Here is a 22653-nt window from a genome sequence, read left to right on the forward strand (position 1 = left end):
TTAAAGGAGAAACACTTTTCATTTTGAGTGAATTGGAAAGAAATTATGTGCCTTGGTTCGCTGACATTGTGAATTACCTTATGAGCGGGTACATCCCAAAGGACTTCAATTTCAACAAGAAAAAGAGATTTTTGCATGATGTGAGAGATTAATTTTGGGATGAGCCCATATTGTTTAAGAGATGTGCCGATGGAATTGTGAGAAGGTGCATACCGGAGGAGGAATTTTTAAGTGTTTTGAGCTATTGTCACTCTTCACCATATGGAGGACACATGAATGCCGACCGCACGGCTCTTAAAGTGCTACAATCCGGTTTATTTTGGCCTACTTTGTTTGCTACCGCTAGAGAATTTGTGCGTAAGTGTGACAATTGCCAAAGGACCGGCAACATTGGAAGAAGACATGAGATGCCTCAAAAGGGTATACTTGAAGTGGAGTTGTTTGATGTGTGGGGGATGGACTTCATGGGTCCATTTCCTCCTTCTTTTGGGAATGAGTATATCCTTGTAGCGGTGGATTATGTGTCAAAGTGGGTAGAAGCAATTGCAACTCCGAAGAATGACTCAAAGACCGTGCTCAAGTTTGTCAAGAAGAATATATTCTCCCGGTTTGGCATGCCAAGAGCTTTCATAACCGACAATGGCACACATTTTTGCAACAAGCATTTGGAGAAACTTCTTCTCAAGTATGGTATTCATCACCGGCTCTCTACGCCCTACCATTCACAAACTTGTGGGCAAGTAGAGTTGGACAATAGGGAAATCAAATCTATTCTTGAAAAGGTTATGAATCCAACAAGAAAGGATTGGTCTTTGAAGCTAGATGATGCATTATGGGCACTAAGGACCACATTCAAGACTCCTATTGGTGTTTCTCCATTTAAACTTGTGCTTGGGAAGTCATGTCATTTGCCGGTTGAGTATGAACACAAGGCATATTGGGCAGTTTCAAGGTTAAATTTGGATGAGGACTTGGCGAGAGAAAAGAGGTTGTTACAATTGAATGAGCTTGAAGAGTTCCGAATGGATGCCTATGAAAATGCAAGGATCTACAAGGAAAGGACCAAGTACTTTCATGATAAGAGAATTTTGAGAAGGAACTTTGAAGCGGGGGACCAAGTGTTACTCTACAATTCAAGGCTCAAGTTGTTTCTCAGTAAACTCAAATCAAGATGGTCGGGCCCTTTCCGAGTAGTGGAACATTACCCATCGGGCGCCGTTTCAATTTTGGCCAAGTTGGGAGATCCTTTTATGGTCAATGGGCAAAGGTTGAAGCTCTTTAATGAGCCGGAATTCAAAGAAAAGGAGGCCAATGCGGTTTGGGATCTCTTCTATCCCACATACACTTGAATATGAAAGGTCAAGTTGAGCTAGCGACGTTAAACGTAGCGCTTCATGGGAGGCACCCCATGTTATCTTTTAAATTCTTGCATTTTTCTTTATCGCAATCTTACTTTTATTCCTTATATGTTTTTGAGGTGTTTTAATTAGAGTTAGAAGTGTATCTCTTGTGTTTTTGTGAGTCACTTGAAGCTTTATTGTGTCAATTTTGCTTGCATATGTGGGATGGATTTATTGGTTTTAAGTGGATTTAGTTGAGGAGTAATTGTGTGAACATTTATCTTAATTGTTTAGGAAGGTGTTGGAATGGTTTAAGTTTGCATGGTGATATTTTGGTTAAGTTTTTAGCTTTTAGAGCCTTAGTTGTTGAGTGAATTGCAAGTTATTAAAATCTGAGCTTGCTGGTACTGCTACCGGTACGCCCATCCCATGGGGTGTACGTTTTTTTCTCCCAAAAGCAGCGCTCACTGGAAAGCCACAAAAAATCGTACTGCTATTGGTACGCCCATCCCTGAGACCATCCTTGTCTATAACTTTGAAGCAGGTAGCGTACCTGCCACTGGTACGCCCGTCCCACAGGGCGTACGAAATTTCTGCCCAAAAAGGCACCACAAAAATGGTACTGCTACTCGTACGCCCTTCCCTAAGGCCATCTGTGTCTATAAAGATGAAGCAGGTAGCGGACGGGCTGGCGTACGACCATCCCTTGGCCAGTATGTAACTTTCTTTTAAAAAAAAAAATCAATTTTTTTATTTTGTAGCAGCATTTTTGTTTCCTTTTCCTTGTTTCTTTTTCCCTTTCCCGTGACCCCGCCCCCCCCCCCCCTTTTCTCTGCAAAATATTCTGTACCAATCTTCCAATATTCCCTGAATCTTCTCCCTTCCCTAAGCATCATCTCTTCCTTTCTTTTCTCCCCTCTTTCACGCCACACACACTCACATTTTCTCTCCAACTTTCCCAGTTCAACCAGTGTGAAACCTGAGCTGATATCTCCTCCTTTCATTTTCTTTGCAATTCTTTTTAAATATTCAAGGTATTTTTCTCCTTTTTCTTCTTAAAGTTTTTTTGTGTTTGTGCTTAGATAGACTTGATATTCTTAACTAGTATGATTTAGACTATTTAGTTTATGCAATTTCTTTTTTTTTTTTATATATATATATAATACAACTTTGGTTCTTAATGTGTGTTTTAATCTTTGTTGTTTTTCACTCTTTTTATGCTTGCTACCCATGTTTAGAAAATCCAAATTGTTCTTATGTGTTTCCTGTGATCTTTTTGTTTGGTTTTATGCTTTCTTTCTTCTAAAAAAAAAATTGGTGTCGCTGGGCAGAATGTTCTGCCAGTGACGTACTGCCTCAGGGATGGCCATCCCTGAGGCAGTACCTCGCTGGTCAGTTTTTACAAAAAAAAAAATGCTTTATTTTATTTTATTTGTTCTTTTCTTTTCTTTTCCTGGGCAGTTTCTTCTTCCAAATATATATATATATATATATATATATATATATATATATATATATATATATATATATATATATATTCTTTTACTCATTGTCATTATTATTATTATTATTATTATTATTATTATTATTATTATTATTATTATTATTATTATTATTATTTTCTTCTTCTTTCTTTCTTTTCTTTTGCTATTTTATATGTATATATTGCATATCTACTTCATATTTGAGCGCTCAATCCCAAGAATTGGTTGATTTTAGTTCCCTTATCCCATTAATTGTGTTATTCTCTTGAAAGATGAGGAGAACTAAACTGGCAAGGCATGATGCTCCAAAAACCTCACCTAACTTTGGAACAGACAAGCTCCATTTCAAAGAGCCAAATTATGAAGCTAGATATATCCAATTCAAGCAGAAACCCATTGCTACAGTGGCAACAATTGACTTGAAGGCACTTAAACCTGTTGGATTGGATACACTGATTGATGAGTTGGTCACAACCCCAGAGTGGAGATACTTGTTGTTCGATTTTCAAGAGAAGACACACATTGACATGTTGCACGAAGCGTTGGTCACAATGCAGGTGTTCCCGTTCATTTTACAACTTCCCAGGCAATAACCTGCAAGCTGGGCAACACAAAGTTTGATTTTTCTTTGGATGATCTGAGCTGATGTATGGGTTTTGATGCCTTACAAGATTTAACTGAATCCCAAAAGGATGCATGGCACCTTGATGTCCCTAATGAAGACGAATTCTGGCAGGAAATAATTAAAGGGGCTATGGCACTGGAGTACTCCCGGAATACCAATGTTACATTCAAAAGAAGGGAGTACAAAGTATTGCATTATATTGTTGCTCATTCCATTTGTGCTAGGTATGGCACAACGAACCGGGTTTCTCAACCTGATCTTCTTTGCCTTTATGGCATCATTAAGAAGGAACCGGTTCATATGGGTTATCTCCTTGGGATGCTATTTCACAGCCAGTACCAGTCAAATGTGCATACTCTTTATATCGGGCCATTCTTGACTAGATTTGTGAAGGGTAGTGGAAAAATAGTGAGTATCTCAGGGCCATCATCCGACGGAATGCATCAGATCACCGACTGCAACATGATTAACATTATGAGAGCTAAGTCAAACAAGAAATAGGGGAAGAGGCGAAAGACTGATGCAGGGGAAGAGGAACATGCAGAGCTTAATGCTAATCAGTTCATGGGAGAAGCCGTTGGGACTAGAGAGGGAGCATCCTCGGCAAGCATGACACTGTTTGAAATTCAAATGCTTGACAGTATGAAGGCAATGCAACTTGAGCAAAGAGAGCAAGGGGCCCGTTTGGATACGTTGTATGGCACTGTCAACAACCTCCACACATCTGTCATGGAGATTTGCAGTTTCTTCCCACCAGAGACCCCTAAGGGTCCACCGCCTCCCTTCTACCCTCATGCATACTTCACCCACCTGGGGACCCTGACCAACCCTATGATCCTCGCTACCATGGATTCCGATGATGGTTTTGTGAAGATGGTTCTTTTGTTTGGTTGTGGTTTTGGTTATGAGATTGTGTTCAAAACTTTTGCTGCTTTAACTTTCAAACTTTATTTTTCAGACTTTATTTACCTTCAATTTTTAGCATGCTTATTAGTCTAGATATTTTGCCTTAGTAGTTTTCTAGTATGCTTCTTTTATGCCCCGAGCTTGACCCTTACCCCTTTGTGCATATTATTCTTGATTCTTATTCTTGTTTTGCTTCTACATCGAGGACGATGTAGCTTTTAAGTGTGGGGGAGGGAATAATTTGGGTGCTTTCTAAAAATTGAAAAAAAAATGAAGTTTTTGAAACTTTTGCTTGAATGACTCATTGAGTTTTGTGTGAATAAATTGTCTATCTATGCTTGAAATTGTGATTACTCCCTACTTGTTGGTTGGTGGTTTGATTGGTGGTGCTTGTTGCAATGCAATTTGTGATTGATGATTTGAGGTACACCATATGATTGATCTATTCTCTTGCCAATTGCCTTATTAACCACTTAATAAATGAATAAATTTTTGATCTTGTGTGTTATGCTTTGCTAGTGAGGGCTTATGTGAGATTCCGGTCATGTTTGTTTTGCTAGAACTTGCCTAATGACTCCCCAAGTGAAGCCCAAGATTTGCATGCTTTGAAATGATTTAGGCCATTTTTGTTTAGCCCAAGCCTTTAAACCTACCCTTACATATGTTTTTATCCTTAGTTGTCCCCGTTGAGCCTTTTGTTTGTTTAATAAGTGCTAAGCACTTGACCACTCTTTGTGATTGTTTTTCCTTGTGTTAACCCTAATCTTTAAACCTTCAACCCTTAGCCAAAAATATTTTCCTCCACCCTTGAGAGAATAGAGCATTTGTTCTTTTTCTTGGAAGAGATCTTTATTGGAGCTTGTTTTGTAAGTAATCCTCTTGATAATTTTGCCTAAGTGTGGGGGTTTTGATTCATTGAATAAGTTTGTTGGTTGTTTTGAAAAAAAAAAAATTGATGTTGAGAAAATTGAAAAAAAAATGTTGAAAAAGCAATGAAAAGAGAAAAATGAAAAGAAAAGAAGAAGAATAAAAGTTTGAAATTTGTTTTGAGAGTTGTACTCAACCCCCACCACTTTAGAGGTTTGTTTTGTCATTTGAGTCTATTTGCTCCTTATTCCATAGATATTATATCTCTTCTAGCTCTAATTGTGAATAAATGTGAAGTTCTCTCCTTTGTTTTATTCTTATACCCTTCTTTGTTAGCCATTCACCCTTAGCCCCATTACAAGCCTAATAAAGACCTATTTGATCTTAGCATGCATTCTTGAACCCTTTTTATTTGTGAATTGCTTAAAATTTGTGTGAATTGTGACTAAGTTATGTTGGTTTTATTTCAAGGTGCAATAATTCACAACAAGTGAGGAATTCAATGATTTGTGGGAAGATACGAGCAATTTTGGGACCAAGAGATCAACCAAAGAGTTTGGAATGCATTTAGGAATTTTCAGGAGCATCGTACTGCCTCCCGTATGCCCATCCATCAGCCCGTCCAAGATCTCAAAAAAGAAGCAGGTGGCGTATGCCCGTACGCATGCCCGTACGCCCTTTACAGTGAACCAAGAATAAATCGTACTGCCTCAAGGATGGCGGTCCCTAAGGCAGTACCTCTGTGCTCTGTTAATATTTATGCGATTTTCTTGGATTTTTTCTGGAAGTTAGAACCCTAGATAGCTAGAACTCATTTCTCTTCATTTCCTTAGACTTCCTTAGCTTAGATTAGTCTAGTATTACATCTCTAACTCATCAAGCAAGCTTGTAAATGCGGATTGGAGTGGGATTCAACCACGATTTCTTCATCTTCAATAGAGAAGCTTCTTACCTTCTTTTAAAGCTTTTGTTCAATGTTTATGATATTTTCTTGTGCTTTGTTGTTATTTATGCTTATGAAGTGTGAGTAGTCCATTTTTGGGCTCGGATTAGGTGATATTGCCAACCTAGATGTTAAATAGGTGATTATTGCATAAGGGGGAAGATATATAACCTAGGGTTCATTTGTTTGTGAAGGATTTATGTTGAATCTTGTTAATATTTGGTACTTAACTCCTATTAACTTGATTTTGGATAGTTTTTCTCCACAATGAAAGTTGGGGGAAGAATTTAAGCCTCTCCTTTCTCTAAACCCATTTTCTTTCTATGAAAATAAGGAAGAATTGGGGGCCTAAATGCTTTTGTGCTTTAAGAGCTAGGATTTGATACACCATGAAAGTGGGGCAATCCTTGCTCTAATCCTTTTTTATTAGCTTATGAAAATAGCTTTAAGCTAGGATTTTTATGTGCTTTGCCCTTATGTTCCCTTGGTTGATGTTCTCCCCTAATCCCTAAGTTATTAAAGTATCTAGAAGGCAACATCCACTAATTTGAGCCCATCTTTTATCATTGTGTTTTTACTTGTGTTTAAATTTCATTGTCTTAACTAGATTTTTAGCCTTTAATTGTTGACTTTACCCAACCATGAATTTGAATTTGCTTGGATTCTTGTGGGTTCCAATACTTTAGTGCCTAGAATTTTAGTTGTCACTCAAGTACGTGCCATAGTCCCAATCCCTTGCGGAACAAAAATTTACACCCGTTACTCACCATCTCTTTCCCGTACATCACTAGCGTAAGCCTCGTTGAGGGTCCTGTGTTTACTTACAGTTAAAGCCTTTCGGGTTTCGAAGTTGAGACCGCCACAAATTTCTCTATTTTAGTCGCCTCTGTAGGAACCAATTCAGGTGCAAAACGGGCTAGCTCGAGGAATCATTTGTGGTATTCCACCACTGTAGTTATTCCCTATTTCAGGTGGAGGAATTCTTCGTACATGGCTACCCTCACATGCGCGGGGTAGAAACGTCCCCGTAACCGAGCCTTCAAGGTTTCCCAGTTGGATCCTGGTTCTTGCCTACAGGCAGGTCCCTCGTGAACCCACCAAAGATCAGCCTCATGTCCGAAGTAGAACGAGGCTAGTTCCACACGGCGTCCTTTCGGGCATTCCACTACTTCAAAGATCTTGTCGAACGTTCGGATCCATTCCTCGAGGGTCATAGGATCTTCTTCCCCTGCGAAGATGGGTGGGCGATGGCTCGAGACTTTGCGAGCCACGTCTGGGTTCCCGTTCGGGGGTGGTCGGTTGTTGTTATTACGGATGGCGTTGCTCAGCGTCTAGGTGACCTGAGTCAACTGTTGCAGGTTCTGGGTTAACGAATCTTGGGTAGGAGGCTCAGGGGTTCTCAACTGGTTCCTCGTTGTCGCCATTCCGGTGTCTACAGGATCAGCACCGATCGTAATGATAAGTTAGGAATTCGCATCCTTATCTTGATGCTATAATTATGGGGAACTCATAAGCTAAGCACAGAATAGATTAAGGAGAAGTTAAACAGATAATGATAGATAAACTCACAGCCTCACCGCGTGCCCTAAACTTCCTAGATCCTATGTATTTAAGTACCTAGAGTCCGAACTTAATGTCCTAAAGTCTTGTCTTAGGGGCCTTATCCTAGGGTCGAACTTAGGCTCTGATACCAACTGTAACACCCCTAATTTTTAAAACATTTAAAGCCTATGAAATAAAGGCAAATCTATCATTATTCATCCAAACAAAGCAGAACTAACAACATAAGTATCGGGGTGCTATGTCACATCTAGGTTTGAGAACCTAGATGCACAGGCTAAACTAACTTAACAACCATAAACGATAATTAATATCCATAATACAATCCAAGGCTCACAGTGTGACAACCCAAAAATTTATTTTGTAAATTCTGTTTTAAGAAAATCCAAAATAGCCAATTTTCACTCCATAAAATTTTTTACAAAAGAAACTGTGTTGAATAAATTTTTTTGAGCCATTTTAAATTCAATTCGACACCAAGAATGAATTTAATTCCAATATCCTGATTTTCCGGGTACATTGCGTGCCACGTTTTGAACTGAGAAATTTATCTGAGTGAAACCGAGAGAATTCTGAGAAGCCTTAAACAAGTGTTCGTCTAGAAAACTTTTTGAGAAAATTCCATTTTCAACCCCAAAGTATTTTAAATAGCAATTCTAGCCCTTGGTTCATGAAGCATGGTGGACCACAAGCCACCAAGATTTTGTCTGATGCATTCCTTGAAAGCCAATCAGGTTATCCCTTTCATCAACCAATCATAAGAAGATATCCTAGGGTTTTGTACCCTATAAAACTCACCTCTTTCATCCTTAATTCCCTTATCTCCAACCTTGCCTCTCATTTGCATCTGATATAGAACACAAACACAGTAAGTTTTCCTCCTCTTATTCCTATTCTGATCTTTCCTTAGCTTTTCCATCTTTGGAGTTCTTAGGCCTAGTGTTGTGAATGCTTAGGTGTTAGGTGGTGAAGAAAGTGGAGTTTCTTGAGGCAGAGGAAGCTGAGATCCACCCAAGAAGAAGAGGTCTACAAAGGTATAACCCATGGACTCCCAAAGCTATTTTCTAGACCCTGTGAAGTCTTGTTTTGTGTTATAAATGAGTAGAAATGCTAAACACATGTTTTATTTGAGCTATTAGATGATCTATGTTGTGTTGTTGATGTTTTGGAGGAGTTGGTTTTGCTTGAAAATGTCTTGTAGTTGTTTTTGGGCCATTTGGTGCACAACCAGTATGCACCAGATAGCCAACCGGTCCCAGCCAACGGCCCAACTAGGGGACCGTTGGCTAAGACCGTTGGCCATCGGCCCTAGGGAACGGCCCTAGGGTAGGGCCGTTGCCTAGGACCGTTGAGGAGGCGGCTTAAGGGGCAGGCTTAGTGGAGCCCCGCCCCTAGGCCCGTTAGCAGCTCTCTGTGCAGTGGCTGGGCACTTGTGACTCAGCTACGTGTCATTTCGGACGGGGTATCGAGGGCCCTTGCGACTCTCTACTTCGAGGCCGTCTCGACGCACGTTTTGACTTTGATTTTGTTGAGTTTGGAGAAGATTTGAGCATTTCATGCTAAGTTTGGCAATCATATTTGTCACAGAGGTTGTTTTGAGAAGTTTACTGTAATTGTGTTTTTTAGTATGAAGCTTGTATTTTCTTTTGATCTGCTAAGCATGTCTTATTGGTTACTATTAGTTAGTGTTACATTTGTATTATTATTGTAACATTATATTAGTTTAAGCTGTAGTTGATTTAGTCCTTAACTACTTGTCTGATGTATAAGACTAGTTGGTTAGGCTTAGACTTTCAGGTCTATTGTATCTCTGGGTTGTGTTACGTTGATTCAATGAGATTGCACATTCATCTGGTATCAGTTACGCTCAGGTGATCCTTTCTCTCTCTTCCAAAAAATCATGTCGACTAATTCCAATGAGCGCACGGTGAGTGCAGCCGTGACGCCGTTAACAACCCCTACCTCCCTCACTACCGCCCACCACCTTGTCTCCCTCAAACTCACGACCAATTACCTATTTTGGCGCACTCAGCTAATACCATTCCTATGCGAGCAAGGTCTGCTAGGTTATGTCACTGGCGACACCCCATGTCCGGCTGCATTAATCATTCCGCCGGCGACCAGTGAAGCGAGCTCCGGTGCACCGCCGTCTACCCCGACCCCCAATCCGGCGTATGGCTTTTGGATCCAACAGGACCAATCCATATTGTCGCTTCTTATCTCGTCCTTATCGGACGAATTAATGTATCTCGCGGTGGGCAGAGATACATCCCGGGCGGTGTGGAATCGATTACTTCGGCGTTAGGATCGTCGACAAGGGCAAGGTGTTTGAATCTCCTTGCGCAGTTTCAGAGTCTCCGGCAAGGAGACAGTTCGCCCGGCGAGTATCTTGGACGGGCGCAGCTGCTCGTGGAGGACTTAGCGCTCGCTGTCCGTCCGGTATCCCTCGACGAACAGAACCTCTACGTTTTCCGAGGGCTCCGACCAGAGTTCCGGTCGATGGCATCTTCTCTAGCCGCCTCAGGTAATCCAGTGACCATTCCCCAACTCGTCGATTTCCTACAGGCTCAGGAGTTCATATGGGCGGAAGACTTTCTGTTGGCGGGTGGCGTGCCAGCGGCGTCGCATACGGCGCTGCATACTGGTAGAGGGCAGCGCGGTTCTGGAGGTGAATCGCGTGGCTCCGATTCTGGAGGTGGCGGACGAGGCCGGAACGGCAAAGGCCGTGGTGGCTGGCAGGGCAGAGGGCGCGAAGGGGTACCCCGTTGTCAGATCTGCCGAAATCAAGGTCACACGGCAGTGCATTGTTTCCGGCACTACGACCAGCCTCCTCCTTAGGCGCATGTGGCAGTGTCCGGGGATGATGGTGCGGTCGTTGCCGATGGATGGTTCCTCGATACAGGCGTTACCTCGCACGCGACACCGGATCAGACGATGATGGCACACTCTGACTCGTACACTGGTGGTGATGTCTTACGCGTGGGCAACGGGTCAGGTTTGGGTATTTCCAGTATTGGTCGTGCATCGTTAAATTCCGTGTCTGGTTCATTAGTTCTAAATGATATCTTACATGTCCCCAATTTATCTGTTCCCTTATTATCTGTTAATCGTTTCACAACTGATAATAATGTGTTTTTCGAGTTTCACCGTGATTTCATTGTTGTGAAGGATTGTCGAACCAAAATGGTGCTCCTTAAAGGTCCTAGTACGGGCGGATTGTACAAACTGTCTCGGTCTCGGTCACAAGTTGCTTATATAAGTGCTCGTGCGTCAACAGAAACTTGGCATCGTCGCCTTGGTCATCCACACGATCGTGCCCTACAGCGTGTCTTACAAAATTGCCCTGTTGATCAAAATAAGTCAAACACGTTCCAGTTGTGCTTCGCGTGTCAACTTAGGAAATCATCCCGTTTCCCGTTAGATAGGGTTATTTCTGCAAGTAATAATGTATTGGATCTAATATACACAGACATTTGGGGACCCGCACCCGTTGTTTCTGTGGGCGATTTTCGTTATTTTTTATTATTTGTGGATGACCACTCACGTTTCTGCTGGTTTTACCCATTACGGTTAAAATCAGATATTTATACAGTTTTTGAGTCGTTCCATGTGATGGTAGAACGCCAGTTTTCGCATTCTATCAAGTCTATTCAATCTGACCTAGGCGGTGAATACCGCAGGTTACACGTTTCACTTCACTTGGCATTGTGCATAGGCAATCATGTGCCTATACACATGAGCAAAATGGCCGAGTTGAATGCCGTAACAGGCATATCGTTGAAACAGGTCTCGCTTTACTTGCCGATAGCTCCGTCCCTCAAAATCATTGGGACTCAGCATTTGAGACGGCAGCTTATCTAATTAACTGTCTACCCTCGTCAGCTATACAGTTCTCGAGTCCATATGAGTTACTGTTCAAAAAACCCCCACCATATACCTTTTTCCGTGTCTTCGGGTTCAAGTGTTACCCCTATCTGCGGCCCTACAATCGTCACAAGATAGAGTACCGCTCTACACCCTGTGTCTTCTTAGGCTATCCCACGTCCTATAGAGGTTATCGATGCATGAACCTCAATACCGGGAAAACCTTCATCTGTCGCCATGTCCGTTTTGACGAAACTTGTTTTCCCTATGCTGTAGGTTTTGGTGGTGGCTTAGGTACACAGACGGTGCACCCGAGTCCACCATGGGCATCGGGTCCACTAGTTCCTTATAAGCCAGCTGAACCACCACTAGATGTGGCCCTGTTGGCAGTTCAACAACCTCTGGCCATTCAGGAACGGCATCTAGCTGTTCAAAGTCAACCTGCACTGCGGCGTGTAAGGAGGCGTGCCCCTCCAGCTCAGCCTCAAGACCGGGAGCATGTCATGCGTCTTCGTCATATGACGAAGGGAACGGGTGAACCGTTTCAGGCGTTAACTGTCTCTGGTGACCCTACCTGTTACACACAGGCTGTGGGACATCCAGAATGGAGAGATGTCATGGACCAAGAGTTTAATGCTCTACTCCATAACAGCACTTGGTCTCTCGTACCACCTAAGCCCGGCTTAAATGTGATTGGTTGCAAGTGGGTCTACCGCACTAAACGGAAGGCTGATGGGTCCGTGGAGCGGTACAAGTCCCGTTTGGTGGCTAAAGGGTTCAATCAGGTCGCTGGGGAGGACTTCTTTGAAACCTTTAGTCCGGTAGTCAAACCGACTACTGTTCGCATGTTACTATCCATGGCTGTATCGCAAGGATGGACTCTATGACAGTTAGATGTCCATAACGCTTTCCTTAACGGGAATCTCGCAGAGACGGTATATATGCGTCAGCCACCCGGATACGAGGACCCGACACATCCTGATTATGTGTGTCGTTTACAGCAGTCCTTATATGGGCTTAAATAGGCACCATGAGCCTGGTTTAAGCGCCTCCATGATTTCCTCCTTACTACCGGCTTTTCAGCCTCTAAGACTGATGTCTCGCTTTTCTATTATACAGCTCAGGACTCACGTGTTTTTCTTCTGGTATATGTTGATGACATCATCATGATGGCAAACGACACCACCTTACTGACCACTCTGCTTAGTCGCCTCTCCGCGGCATTTAAAATCCGGGACCTGGGCCAACCAGGGTTTTTTCTTGGGATTCAGACTCTATCCATTCAAGGTGGTTTACACTTGTCACAACGGTGCTATATGGAAGATATTTTAACTCGTGCGGGTATGTCTGATTGCAAGCCACTCTCTACCCCCACTTCTCTGTGATACTCTGCCGCCCCTTCTTCGGAGTTATATGATAATCCCACGCAGTATCGCCGGCTTGCTGGTGCCCTCCAGTATTTGACTATTACTCGTCCAGATTTGTTATACGCGGTCAACCGACTATGTCAATTTATGCATGCTCCGACGGATGATCACTGGGGTCTGCTTAAACGGGTTCTTCGGTATGTTAAAGGAACCCTCACGCATGGTCTCCGGCTGTCTGTGTCCCCATCTACAGCCATAGATGCTTACTCTGATTCAGACTGGGCGGCGTGCCCTATTGACAGGAAATCGACTAGTGGATATGCGGTCTTCCTTGGTGCTAATCTGGTTTCCTAGGTCTCTTGCAAGCAGCGGACTGTGGCCCGTTCGTCGACAGAGGCAGAGTACAAGGGTCTCGCTGATGTTGCTGCTGAGGTCACTTGGGTGGTCTCTCTTTTGCGCGAGCTCGGTCTTCATGACGGAACTCCAGCGACGCTCTGGTGTGATAATTTGGGAGCCACCTACTTATGTGCGAACCCGGTCTTTCATGCTCAGACTAAGCATGTGGAGATCGACTATCACTTCGTTCGGGATAAGGTGGCCTCTGGTGACTTCTTGGTTAATTTCGTTTCAACGAAAGATCAGCTAGCGGACATCTTCACCAAACCACTAGCGGCAGCACGGTTCGGAGTGTTACGAAGGAAGCTCAACGGTTCAGAGTGTTACGAAGCAAGCTCAATGTTGTCTTTCATTCACCTTGTGATTGAGGGGGAGTGTTAGTCAGTGTTACATTTGTATTATTATTGTAACATTATATTAGTTTATGTTGTAGTTGATTTAGTCCTTAACTACTTGTCTGATGTATAGGACTAGTTGGTTAGGCTTAGACTTCCATGTCTATTGTATCTCTGGGTTATGTTACGTTGATTCAATGAGATTGCACATTCATCGTTACTAAATAGAGAAGCATGCGTTTAATTAAGCGTTTCTAGCTATCAAAGCATGCCTAAGTGTATTTTATAAAATGAAGTAGTTCACTACCAAGTTATTATTTTCCAATAGCATGTATATACTTGCTAAGTGTTTGATGAGAAGAATTGTTGAGTTGTATGTTACAAGCATGATTTATGAAATCTTTGAGTTTACAGTGAGTAGAAGCTAGTAGCATGATTTTTACAGTAAATGTCATTTGAAGCATGTCATGTTTTAAAAATGTGCATAAGAGGCCAATGTGAGCCTAAGTCTATTTTCTAAAATCTCATATTCATGTAGAGATCCATTACCTTATCATATTGAAATTTAGCTCAGAAGTTATGTGCATTGATTGCATGAGAAGAGTATTTACATATCTTGAGATGCATGAGTGATATATATATATATATATATATATATATATATATATATATATATATATATATACACATATATATATATATATATACATATACATATATACATATATATATATATATATATACATATATACATATATACATATATATATATATATATATATATATATATATATATATATATATATATATAGTGAGGAAAATAGTATTTTTGGAGGGCCCGTTTGGACTATGTCCTTTCGGAGTAAAAGAAGAAGAAACGGACATTGCGATCCGAGAGTAAGTAACGCGGCTAGAGCTGGCCAAAGTCCGGTCCCGGGCTGGTCTTGGGCCTTGGTCAGCACAGCTCAGGACCGGCCCATGGTATTCAGGGCCGGTCCAGTGCCGGGCCTAGTCCCGGCCGGTCCCGTGCTTTTTGTGGGCTGATCCCGGGTTAGGCCCGTAATTTATTATATTTTTTTTAAATATATAAATTTTATATAAATTGATATATTTTTATTTAAAATAGGATTTGAACCCTTAACCTTTTAATCATAGTTTCAAATTTAAGTTCTTTCCATCTAAACTACTATAACCTCTTAATACATTAATAATAATTAATTTATATATACACATTACACACAGTCACACACTTTTCTAAGATTAATATTTTTGTTATTAATCTCAAAATTTAAAATTAACATGATTTTCTACTAAATTAAAATTTATAAATGACGTTAAATACATTTGAACTTGTAGTCTTGTATTATTAAAACTTTATATAAGACTTATTGACTTAATATTATTTGATAACTTATACTCCGTAAATATTATAAAATGAGTATAGTTTATAAAGTTCATTTGATTTTTACTCACTAAATTATGTTAGAAGATAAATTAAAAAATTTTAAAAGACTTTTAAATTGGGTTTGATTTTAATTTATGGAGAATTGTTGTGAGTAGAAGTAAGAAAGTGTCGGATTAAGAATTTTTGTGTGATAAAAATAAATTGGATAAGAGTATTTATAGGGTAAAATGATAAATATAAAGAAGAAAAATAAAAAAAATTTAGCCGTTGCACTACCCGAGATGCGAGAACAGGAGTAGCCTCTACCGGAGGCCAAGCCTAGTCTAGCCTCCAACAGAGGCTACATGCAACGGCCAAATATATTTGGCCGTTGCACGTTGCAGGGATGAGTAGTAAGTAATAAGTCTAGCTGCCACAATCAAAATTACTATTTTTTTTTTTAGAATTATAGGCATTTAGCCATGGAAGCAAAGCTAGCATGCTTTGCTGCCATGGCTGTGTTTGCCCGGGCCTGGGCCGGGCTCGTGCCTCGGCCGGTTAGGCGCCTGGGTCGTGCTCGGGCCTGGGCCATGGGCCGGTTCCGTGCTGGGCCTCGAATTTTTTTTAAAAGGACCTGAACCGGCCCTTAACAAGGCGGTTCCAGTTCGAGCTAAGCCTGGCTCAAGCCCAGTGAGGCCCAGGCCCACTTTTTACCGGGCCGATTCAGGGTTGGTTCGACCTTGAACCGGCCCGTGGCCACCTCTAAACGCGGCGTATTCTCAAGTTACACAGTAAGGTTGGAAACTACCCGTCATGCTTGGAATCCTGGTTAGGGGGTGTGCACACTGATAGTTCGATACCTGATTCCATAGAGTTGAGTGAGAGGACCACGAGATTGGTTCTATGGGCGGGATGAAACATTGGTCGGCTATACGCCGCTTCCAATGGGTTATTTCACACTAGAGTGAAGCCCGGCCTCGCCCACGAGGAGTGAGGAAGAAAGTGAATCAAAAGAGACTCAAGAGAAAGAAAGTGAATCAAGAGAGACTCAAGAGAAAGAAAGAAAGAAAGTGAGTCATTGAGACTCAAAGAAAAGAGAAGCAAAGCAAGTCATTTATGACATCAGAAACCTCCACAGAAAAGTATTCTTTTTAGAGAGTGACAGTATATCTATATTTATTTATCTATCTTGCACTAGATTACATAAGAAGAAGCATGAGATGGTTTATTTATCTATTTTGCACTAGATTGCATAAATAAAAGCATGAGATGATTACTTATATATCTTGTACTAGTTTGCATAAGTAAAAGCATGAGGTTGTTGACTTACATATCTTGCACGAGATTACATGAGTAGTAGTAGTAGTACGAGTTTGCTTATATGTGTTTGTGAGAGAATGCATGATGAGTATTTGATAGCATAAACATGATTGTTTGATTGCTGTGAGAAGCTTTAGATTAATCGTAAGAGGAGCATGTGAGGTTTTATACATGTTTAAGTATGTCTTTTGAGTTATAAGTTGCAAGCATCTAGATGTTACGCCAAAGCATGCTTGAGTGTTAATCTTGTTTGACTTAAGAATGTGAAACCTAGTTTTCCAAGTTATATACTGTATGTATTTTACAGAGTTGAGTGGCGTTATACTTAGCTTCGTGCTAACGGGTTTGCTTGTTACTTGTTATTTGTTAACCCCTTTCAGGTGGTTCGAGCTCGTAGGTACGAGAGAGAGTCCCGAGTTAGACTAGTTAGATTAATGTTGTAGTCTAAACTCGTTTGATGACTTGTAGTAAACCCTTGTTTTGATGGTGTTGAACACCGGGGTTTTATCCCCTAGATTCTCGGATTAGTAGACTTGTTTTGTTAGTTTTACCCTAGTCAGTGCAATCACCGTGAAGGGTGGTTGTGGCGGTGACGCTCCCTTATGTTAATTTATTAAGTTTATTTTCGCTGTTTAGTTGATATTTAAAGGTTTAGTTGCTTAAGTAAGTTTAAGAAAAATGGGGTGTTACACATAGGCCATCTAACTAATACTAAACTATCTAAGCTAGGTCCTTGTGTCCATCTAGCGCACTCTGAAGCTACTGATCCGTGCCTGAAAAACATACAGTGTAACAACCGTTAGCGAATAATGCTGGTAACCCACTCCCACGCGTTAAGTACAATATAGGTAGATATAAGAAAATCATTTTGAAATCGGAATACATATATAACCTAAGCAACTCCAGCTTTAAACCAAGATCAAGACTGAAGACACAACAACAGACTTGACACTATAGAACAATCATAAAGACTAGCATGCATCCTAAGAACACAAGACAAGACATAATAGACAAGTAAGCTCATAAATAGCAATTAAAGGCAACAATGAGATCCAATGACAATCAATTAGCAAGTAATCATCAAAGCACACAATCCATCTTCCAACCTTACACCAAGTTCCAACATTTACTCCTCTCCATCCTTATATCAGTTCCAACCTGTACCTCCAGGCCACCCTTATATCGCCTCCCTTATCCCTCTGGGTAACTACATGCCCCCACCGACATACCACCAACAAGTCCACCAACATGGTAGCACCGAAGTGCCATTCGCATGATCCGTACCTCTAGCACCACTACCAAGGGGTCAACGCATATAGCTCTGACATGGCACCGCAGCGCTTATACCCTGACCCAAGCCTTTAGCAGCAAGTCTAAAGGGTGGTCCGTGCCTTTAGCACGATAATCGAGCACTCGTTGTGCTATCTGCCAACAATTCATTTACACCAATCACAATCGCATTATCATCGATCTCAACCATCATTGCGCAATGATCACAATACCCATCATCATTCAATCAAACAACATATAATCAACAATAACAATCAAGGTATAATAGCAACGATACACACTACACATAAATTCCTAGAACGGTACTCAAAACATCATACGAGACTCCTAAACATCGAACGGTGTGTAACGGGACACGGGGAAAAACGACCCGCCGCGTCACCACTTTCCAGCGGGTAGGCGACGGGTGGAGGACCACCCGTCGGTGGGGGGTCATGATTCCAGTGGGTGCCCGGCGGGCAGTCGACTGCCCGCTGGAATCGTCCAGTCAACCGCGGGTAGGTGGTGGGGACTCGTTCCCTCCACCTACCCCCCACTGGTACGAAGGTAGATCTCCGGTTCAGTGTTCGTTCGTGGAACGCAAAGCCATGTCCAAACACATTCCAACACGTATCAACAACAACACGGATTCGATTAACAAAGATTGAACCAAGAATCATCCCAATCACATTCTAACACGATTCCTAAGCATGCCAAGACTCGACATCAATCACATAACGGTTCAGGAGCATCCGGAACCTCAAGAACATCAAGAAATCTATATGCAAAGCCTTAACGACAAGTCCTAAACTAGAATCAACACCCTAGCATGCATAAACCCACCCAAGAACACCAAGAACATCACAACACGAGATTCACGACATAAACCCTAGGGACAAGCTCTAGACATAATTAAATACAATATCACACCAATAACCACACAGGGTCATCAAGAACATCAAGAATAACAAGAATTCATCGTATAAACCTAAAGACAAGCTCTAACAAGATATACATACAAAATCACACAATCAATCATTCAATCGGAGCCAATCAATAAACAATAGCAAGGAAAATAGGTTTTGTAAGACATGGGTTACCTCTTAGCCCTAATCGATATCCTTGGCTACTAAGGTTCTTCTCTAAGATCCTCCTCCAATTGATCTTCCTAGGTTCGGTGGTGGGGAATTCCTTTGCTAGGTTTCCTCGGGGAATGTCTCACGTGGTAGAATTAATTGTGGTTGTGTTTCTAAATGCTTTCTAATTCCCTATATATAGATTCAGTAGTCCTAACTAGAATCTGAATAGTAAAGATCCACTTTCTCTATTCCTAGCAGAATTAAAGACTTTATTGAGGATCTGGGTCCATGATCCATTGTGGACTACACTAATTAATTAATGGGAATTCTAGTCCAATTAAATCTTTTTTAATTATACATTAACAGAATTAATTACATAATTAGTCCGGATTCGGAGGCCGTAACACGGGGTGTTACATATATTGTGTTGTTTAGTCAATTTCGTTGTGTTGGCACCATAGGGAATGGGGGCTTATGATAGGGTTATAGGGTAACCCACTTGTCATACGAAGCTCATAGGTGCATTTTCCGACTTCGTTAGTGTATTTCATGACCTCGTAAGTGCACTTCTCGATTTTGCGAGTATATTTCCCGACCTTGAGAGTGTATGCCGACCTCCTGGTCTCATTATTTGTGGACCACTCATCGGAATTTCGATCGGTAATCGCTCAGATCTGCTTATTTATCATTACGACCATAATTAATAAAAGGATCACATATTCTTAACCAAAATGTGGTCGGAAAATCTTTGAATAACCGGTTATTAACCTTAAATACGCCTAACTAGACCATATGAAGGCTCGTTACACGTTCACGTGGCTTGTCAGCTTTATTTAGACAAGTGTAAAGTGTAAAACACACCGCCGTTCACCCAAGATGCTTTTAATACGTGGAGAACATGCCGAGGTCCGGGAACCTGTTCCCTATCTTCACCTATATAAAGCGCATTGAGTGCATTAGGGGATTTTGGGCTCTAAATAGACACCACTCCAACCAGAACTTCTCGACCTTATATATATGGACAGACCCATAGCTAGTTTTCTGAGCACATTTTTCACTTTCAATTAGCTTTCCGACCATACCATTCCACCTTCATTTGACTTCTCGACCAGATTCAACTCGACCCTAAATAATACAGAGTATACTATATCAGGGTAGACTTTTGTTATTTTTAATTTATTTAAAGTTATTAAAAGATATTAACAAATTTATTTTTTTTAAAAGGTGTTTTTGTGTGATTAGTGTTTTTTTTAATTAAACTTTAAATCTTAACTTACCACAAATTATCTCAGCATGAAAAATGACAGGAGATGTGAGGAGCATAGGCAGGTGATTTGGTTTTCAAAAAAAAAAAAAAAAAAAGCAAGGTGATTGCCCACTGCTTAAACTCTTCAGACCTCTCCATCTTCTCTGCCACCCTACCGCCACACACATTGCATTCACCTCTTCCTTTGATTGCTCCGTTGCAGTCTGTTGGCTCTGGGACTCGATGTCGGTGAGTGTCTCGGTATATTGGCGGCCCTTATTGTTTCCGTTTTTCGTGAATTATTCCAGTTTCATTGAATTGATTTGCTGCGTGATTGATGGAATTTTTCTAGAATGGATCAACAAATTCGTAGTTTTTTATCGAATTTCTTCATTGATCTATGATCCACCCGAATACGTCGATCTTGTAGGTTATTATTTCTTCAATCTGGTTGACACTTTTTTTTTTTTGAAAAAATACGTGAACTTTCTTTTTGTGTTCATTTTTGGTTTTTTGTTTTTGTTTGAAGTTGTATCTGATCACTCTATGGAATTTATGCGATATTCGTTTGCTAAGGGAAATGGATACGATATTCATAAAATGCCTTATATTAACAATGGACATATCTCATAAGTCATAAAGCTTTGCCATGCATATAGTCATAAATTGAGTGTTTTTGGGGATTTAAAAAATATTTTTCAAGTAGTAGTGTAGTACAAATTCAAGTTTATCACTTGTTTTCCAATCCTTTTCTATCTATTTGTTTGTTGCAATGGCAGGTAAGAACAGTGAAAGTGTGCAATGTTTCCTTAAGTGCTTCTCAAGAAGATATCATGGAGTTTTTTTCATTTTCTGGAGAAATTGAATATGTTGAAATGCAAAGGTTGGTTTTTCTGGGCATTTTAGCTATTTTAAACTTGGCAATTTAAAGTAGTTATTAAATGGAACAAAGACTGGCTAGTTTTATTTTATTGTTACTTTTCTTTTACCATTCCGAGTGATTTTTATGTTATTATTGGTCTTTCGTAATTTGCCTTTGCATTTTTTCCAGTGCCAATGAACGGTCTGAAACTGCTTATGTTACATTCAAGGATCCCCAGGGTGCAGAGACTGCAGTGCTTCTTTCAGTATGTTCACATTTCATGTCCTATGGAAGTAATAAAATCAGTGTTTTTTCATGTCAATAAGTTTCCCAAATTCAATCAGCCCGTGCAAGCACTGTTCTTTGGGGTGACGAGGGAAACACGCACCCAAGGGTATGCACTAGGTAAAACCTGCCTTGTGGCCTTAGCCGGCAAAGGACCACAAGGAGATAAACCAGCCTAGGTTGCCCATAACTGACCAGCTCAACCCAAGAAGGCTGTGATTCGAACTCGTGACCTTGTGGTTACAAGTTTGTATCCTTAGTCATCGTGGGTGGGGTTACCCCCAAATACTGTTCTTTATTGTCGTGGGATAGTCAACATATTTATCTTTGAATGCCTACATTTGACAACCCAGAACATAAATGTAAGTTTTGTCTAGGATTAGTGGCTTCTTGTATACATCTAGTTATGTTTGTTTTTGCCTGCCTATGATTAATAGTGCTGGACATGCAGCAATTATTTCTTTTTATTTCATTTCATACTGCTGTTCTTGTAAAACAATAAACTGAAATTGCGTTTTCCAGGGATCTACTATTGTTGATCAGTCGGTCACCGTAGATTTGGACCCTGAATACAAGCTACCACCTAATGCTTTATTAGGAGCTACCGTATGTATCATATCTTAAGATCCCTCTGGTCCTATAACATTCTAGCTTCCAAGTAGTGGCGGTTCCTAGTGAAAATGTTTTGGTGTGCAGGCAACTGAAAATCAAACTGTAGGTGCAGCTGATTCTGCTATCCTAACGGCAGAAGATGTTGTGAGCAGCATGTTAGCCAAGGGCTTTATCTTGGGCAAGGACGCACTTAACAAAGCCAAGGATTTCGATGAGAAGCACCAGTTTACTTCCACTGCATCAGCCACGGTTTCTTCGTTCGACCAAAGGATAGGCTTTACTGAAAAAGTCGGAGTTGGAGCCACAATTGTGAATGACAAAGTGAAGGAAATGGACCAAAAGCTTCAGGTTTCTGAGAAGACCAAGTCTGCCTTTGCAGTTGCTGAGCAGACTGTTAGCACTGCGGGATCTTCCATTATGAGGAACAGATATATTCTTACCGGGGCAACTTGGGTTACTGGCGCCTATAGTAGGGTTACGAAAGCTGCTGAGGAAGTGGGACAGAAGACAAAGGCGAAGATGGTTGAAGAAGAACAGGGAAGAAATGCGGATGCATCAGAAGGTAATGCTCAAATAAATACCTCAGAATCCTCGAAAGCTCCTACCACTCCAGGAAAGTCCTAGTCTGTTCAAGGCTTGATCCTTTAAAATTTCTTCAACTTGACTTAAATCCTTATTAATCAGAGTATGGATCTATCGGATCAATATGCCATAGAAAATGCGTTTTACTATGGAACAGGATGAACAGTTTTTCTTTTTTGGCTGCAGAGAGTTTCTTCCAGCTGAGGTGCTTTTCTGAACTTTTACTCTTTTAAGGCTTATATAATCATTGGAGCAATCTTAGGTTAGATGATTTGCCCTTCACATTGCCCTTAGTTTAGCTGCGAATTGTGATAATTTACATTGTGC

General features: G+C 41.0%; 1 protein-coding gene across 1 annotated transcript in view; it reads left to right on the top strand.

Moving 5' to 3' along the window:
• Positions 1-20121: 20121 nt before the first annotated feature.
• Positions 20122-22653, top strand: part of LOC109179077 (binding partner of ACD11 1-like) — a 2581-nt gene continuing 49 nt past the window's right edge. Inside the window, exons 1-5 of the mRNA XM_019328645.1 lie at positions 20122-20234; positions 20765-20868; positions 21037-21112; positions 21655-21738; positions 21829-22653. The exon at positions 21829-22653 is cut by the window's right edge and continues 49 nt beyond it. Coding sequence (XP_019184190.1) covers positions 20229-20234; positions 20765-20868; positions 21037-21112; positions 21655-21738; positions 21829-22368 — 810 coding nt within the window. The 5' untranslated portion in view covers positions 20122-20228 and the 3' untranslated portion in view covers positions 22369-22653. The remainder of the gene's footprint in view (positions 20235-20764; positions 20869-21036; positions 21113-21654; positions 21739-21828) is intronic.

Source organism: Ipomoea nil, unplaced genomic scaffold (assembly GCF_001879475.1).
Source record: "Ipomoea nil cultivar Tokyo-kokei standard unplaced genomic scaffold, Asagao_1.1 scaffold0876, whole genome shotgun sequence".
In the NCBI taxonomy this organism is placed as follows: domain Eukaryota; kingdom Viridiplantae; phylum Streptophyta; class Magnoliopsida; order Solanales; family Convolvulaceae; genus Ipomoea; species Ipomoea nil.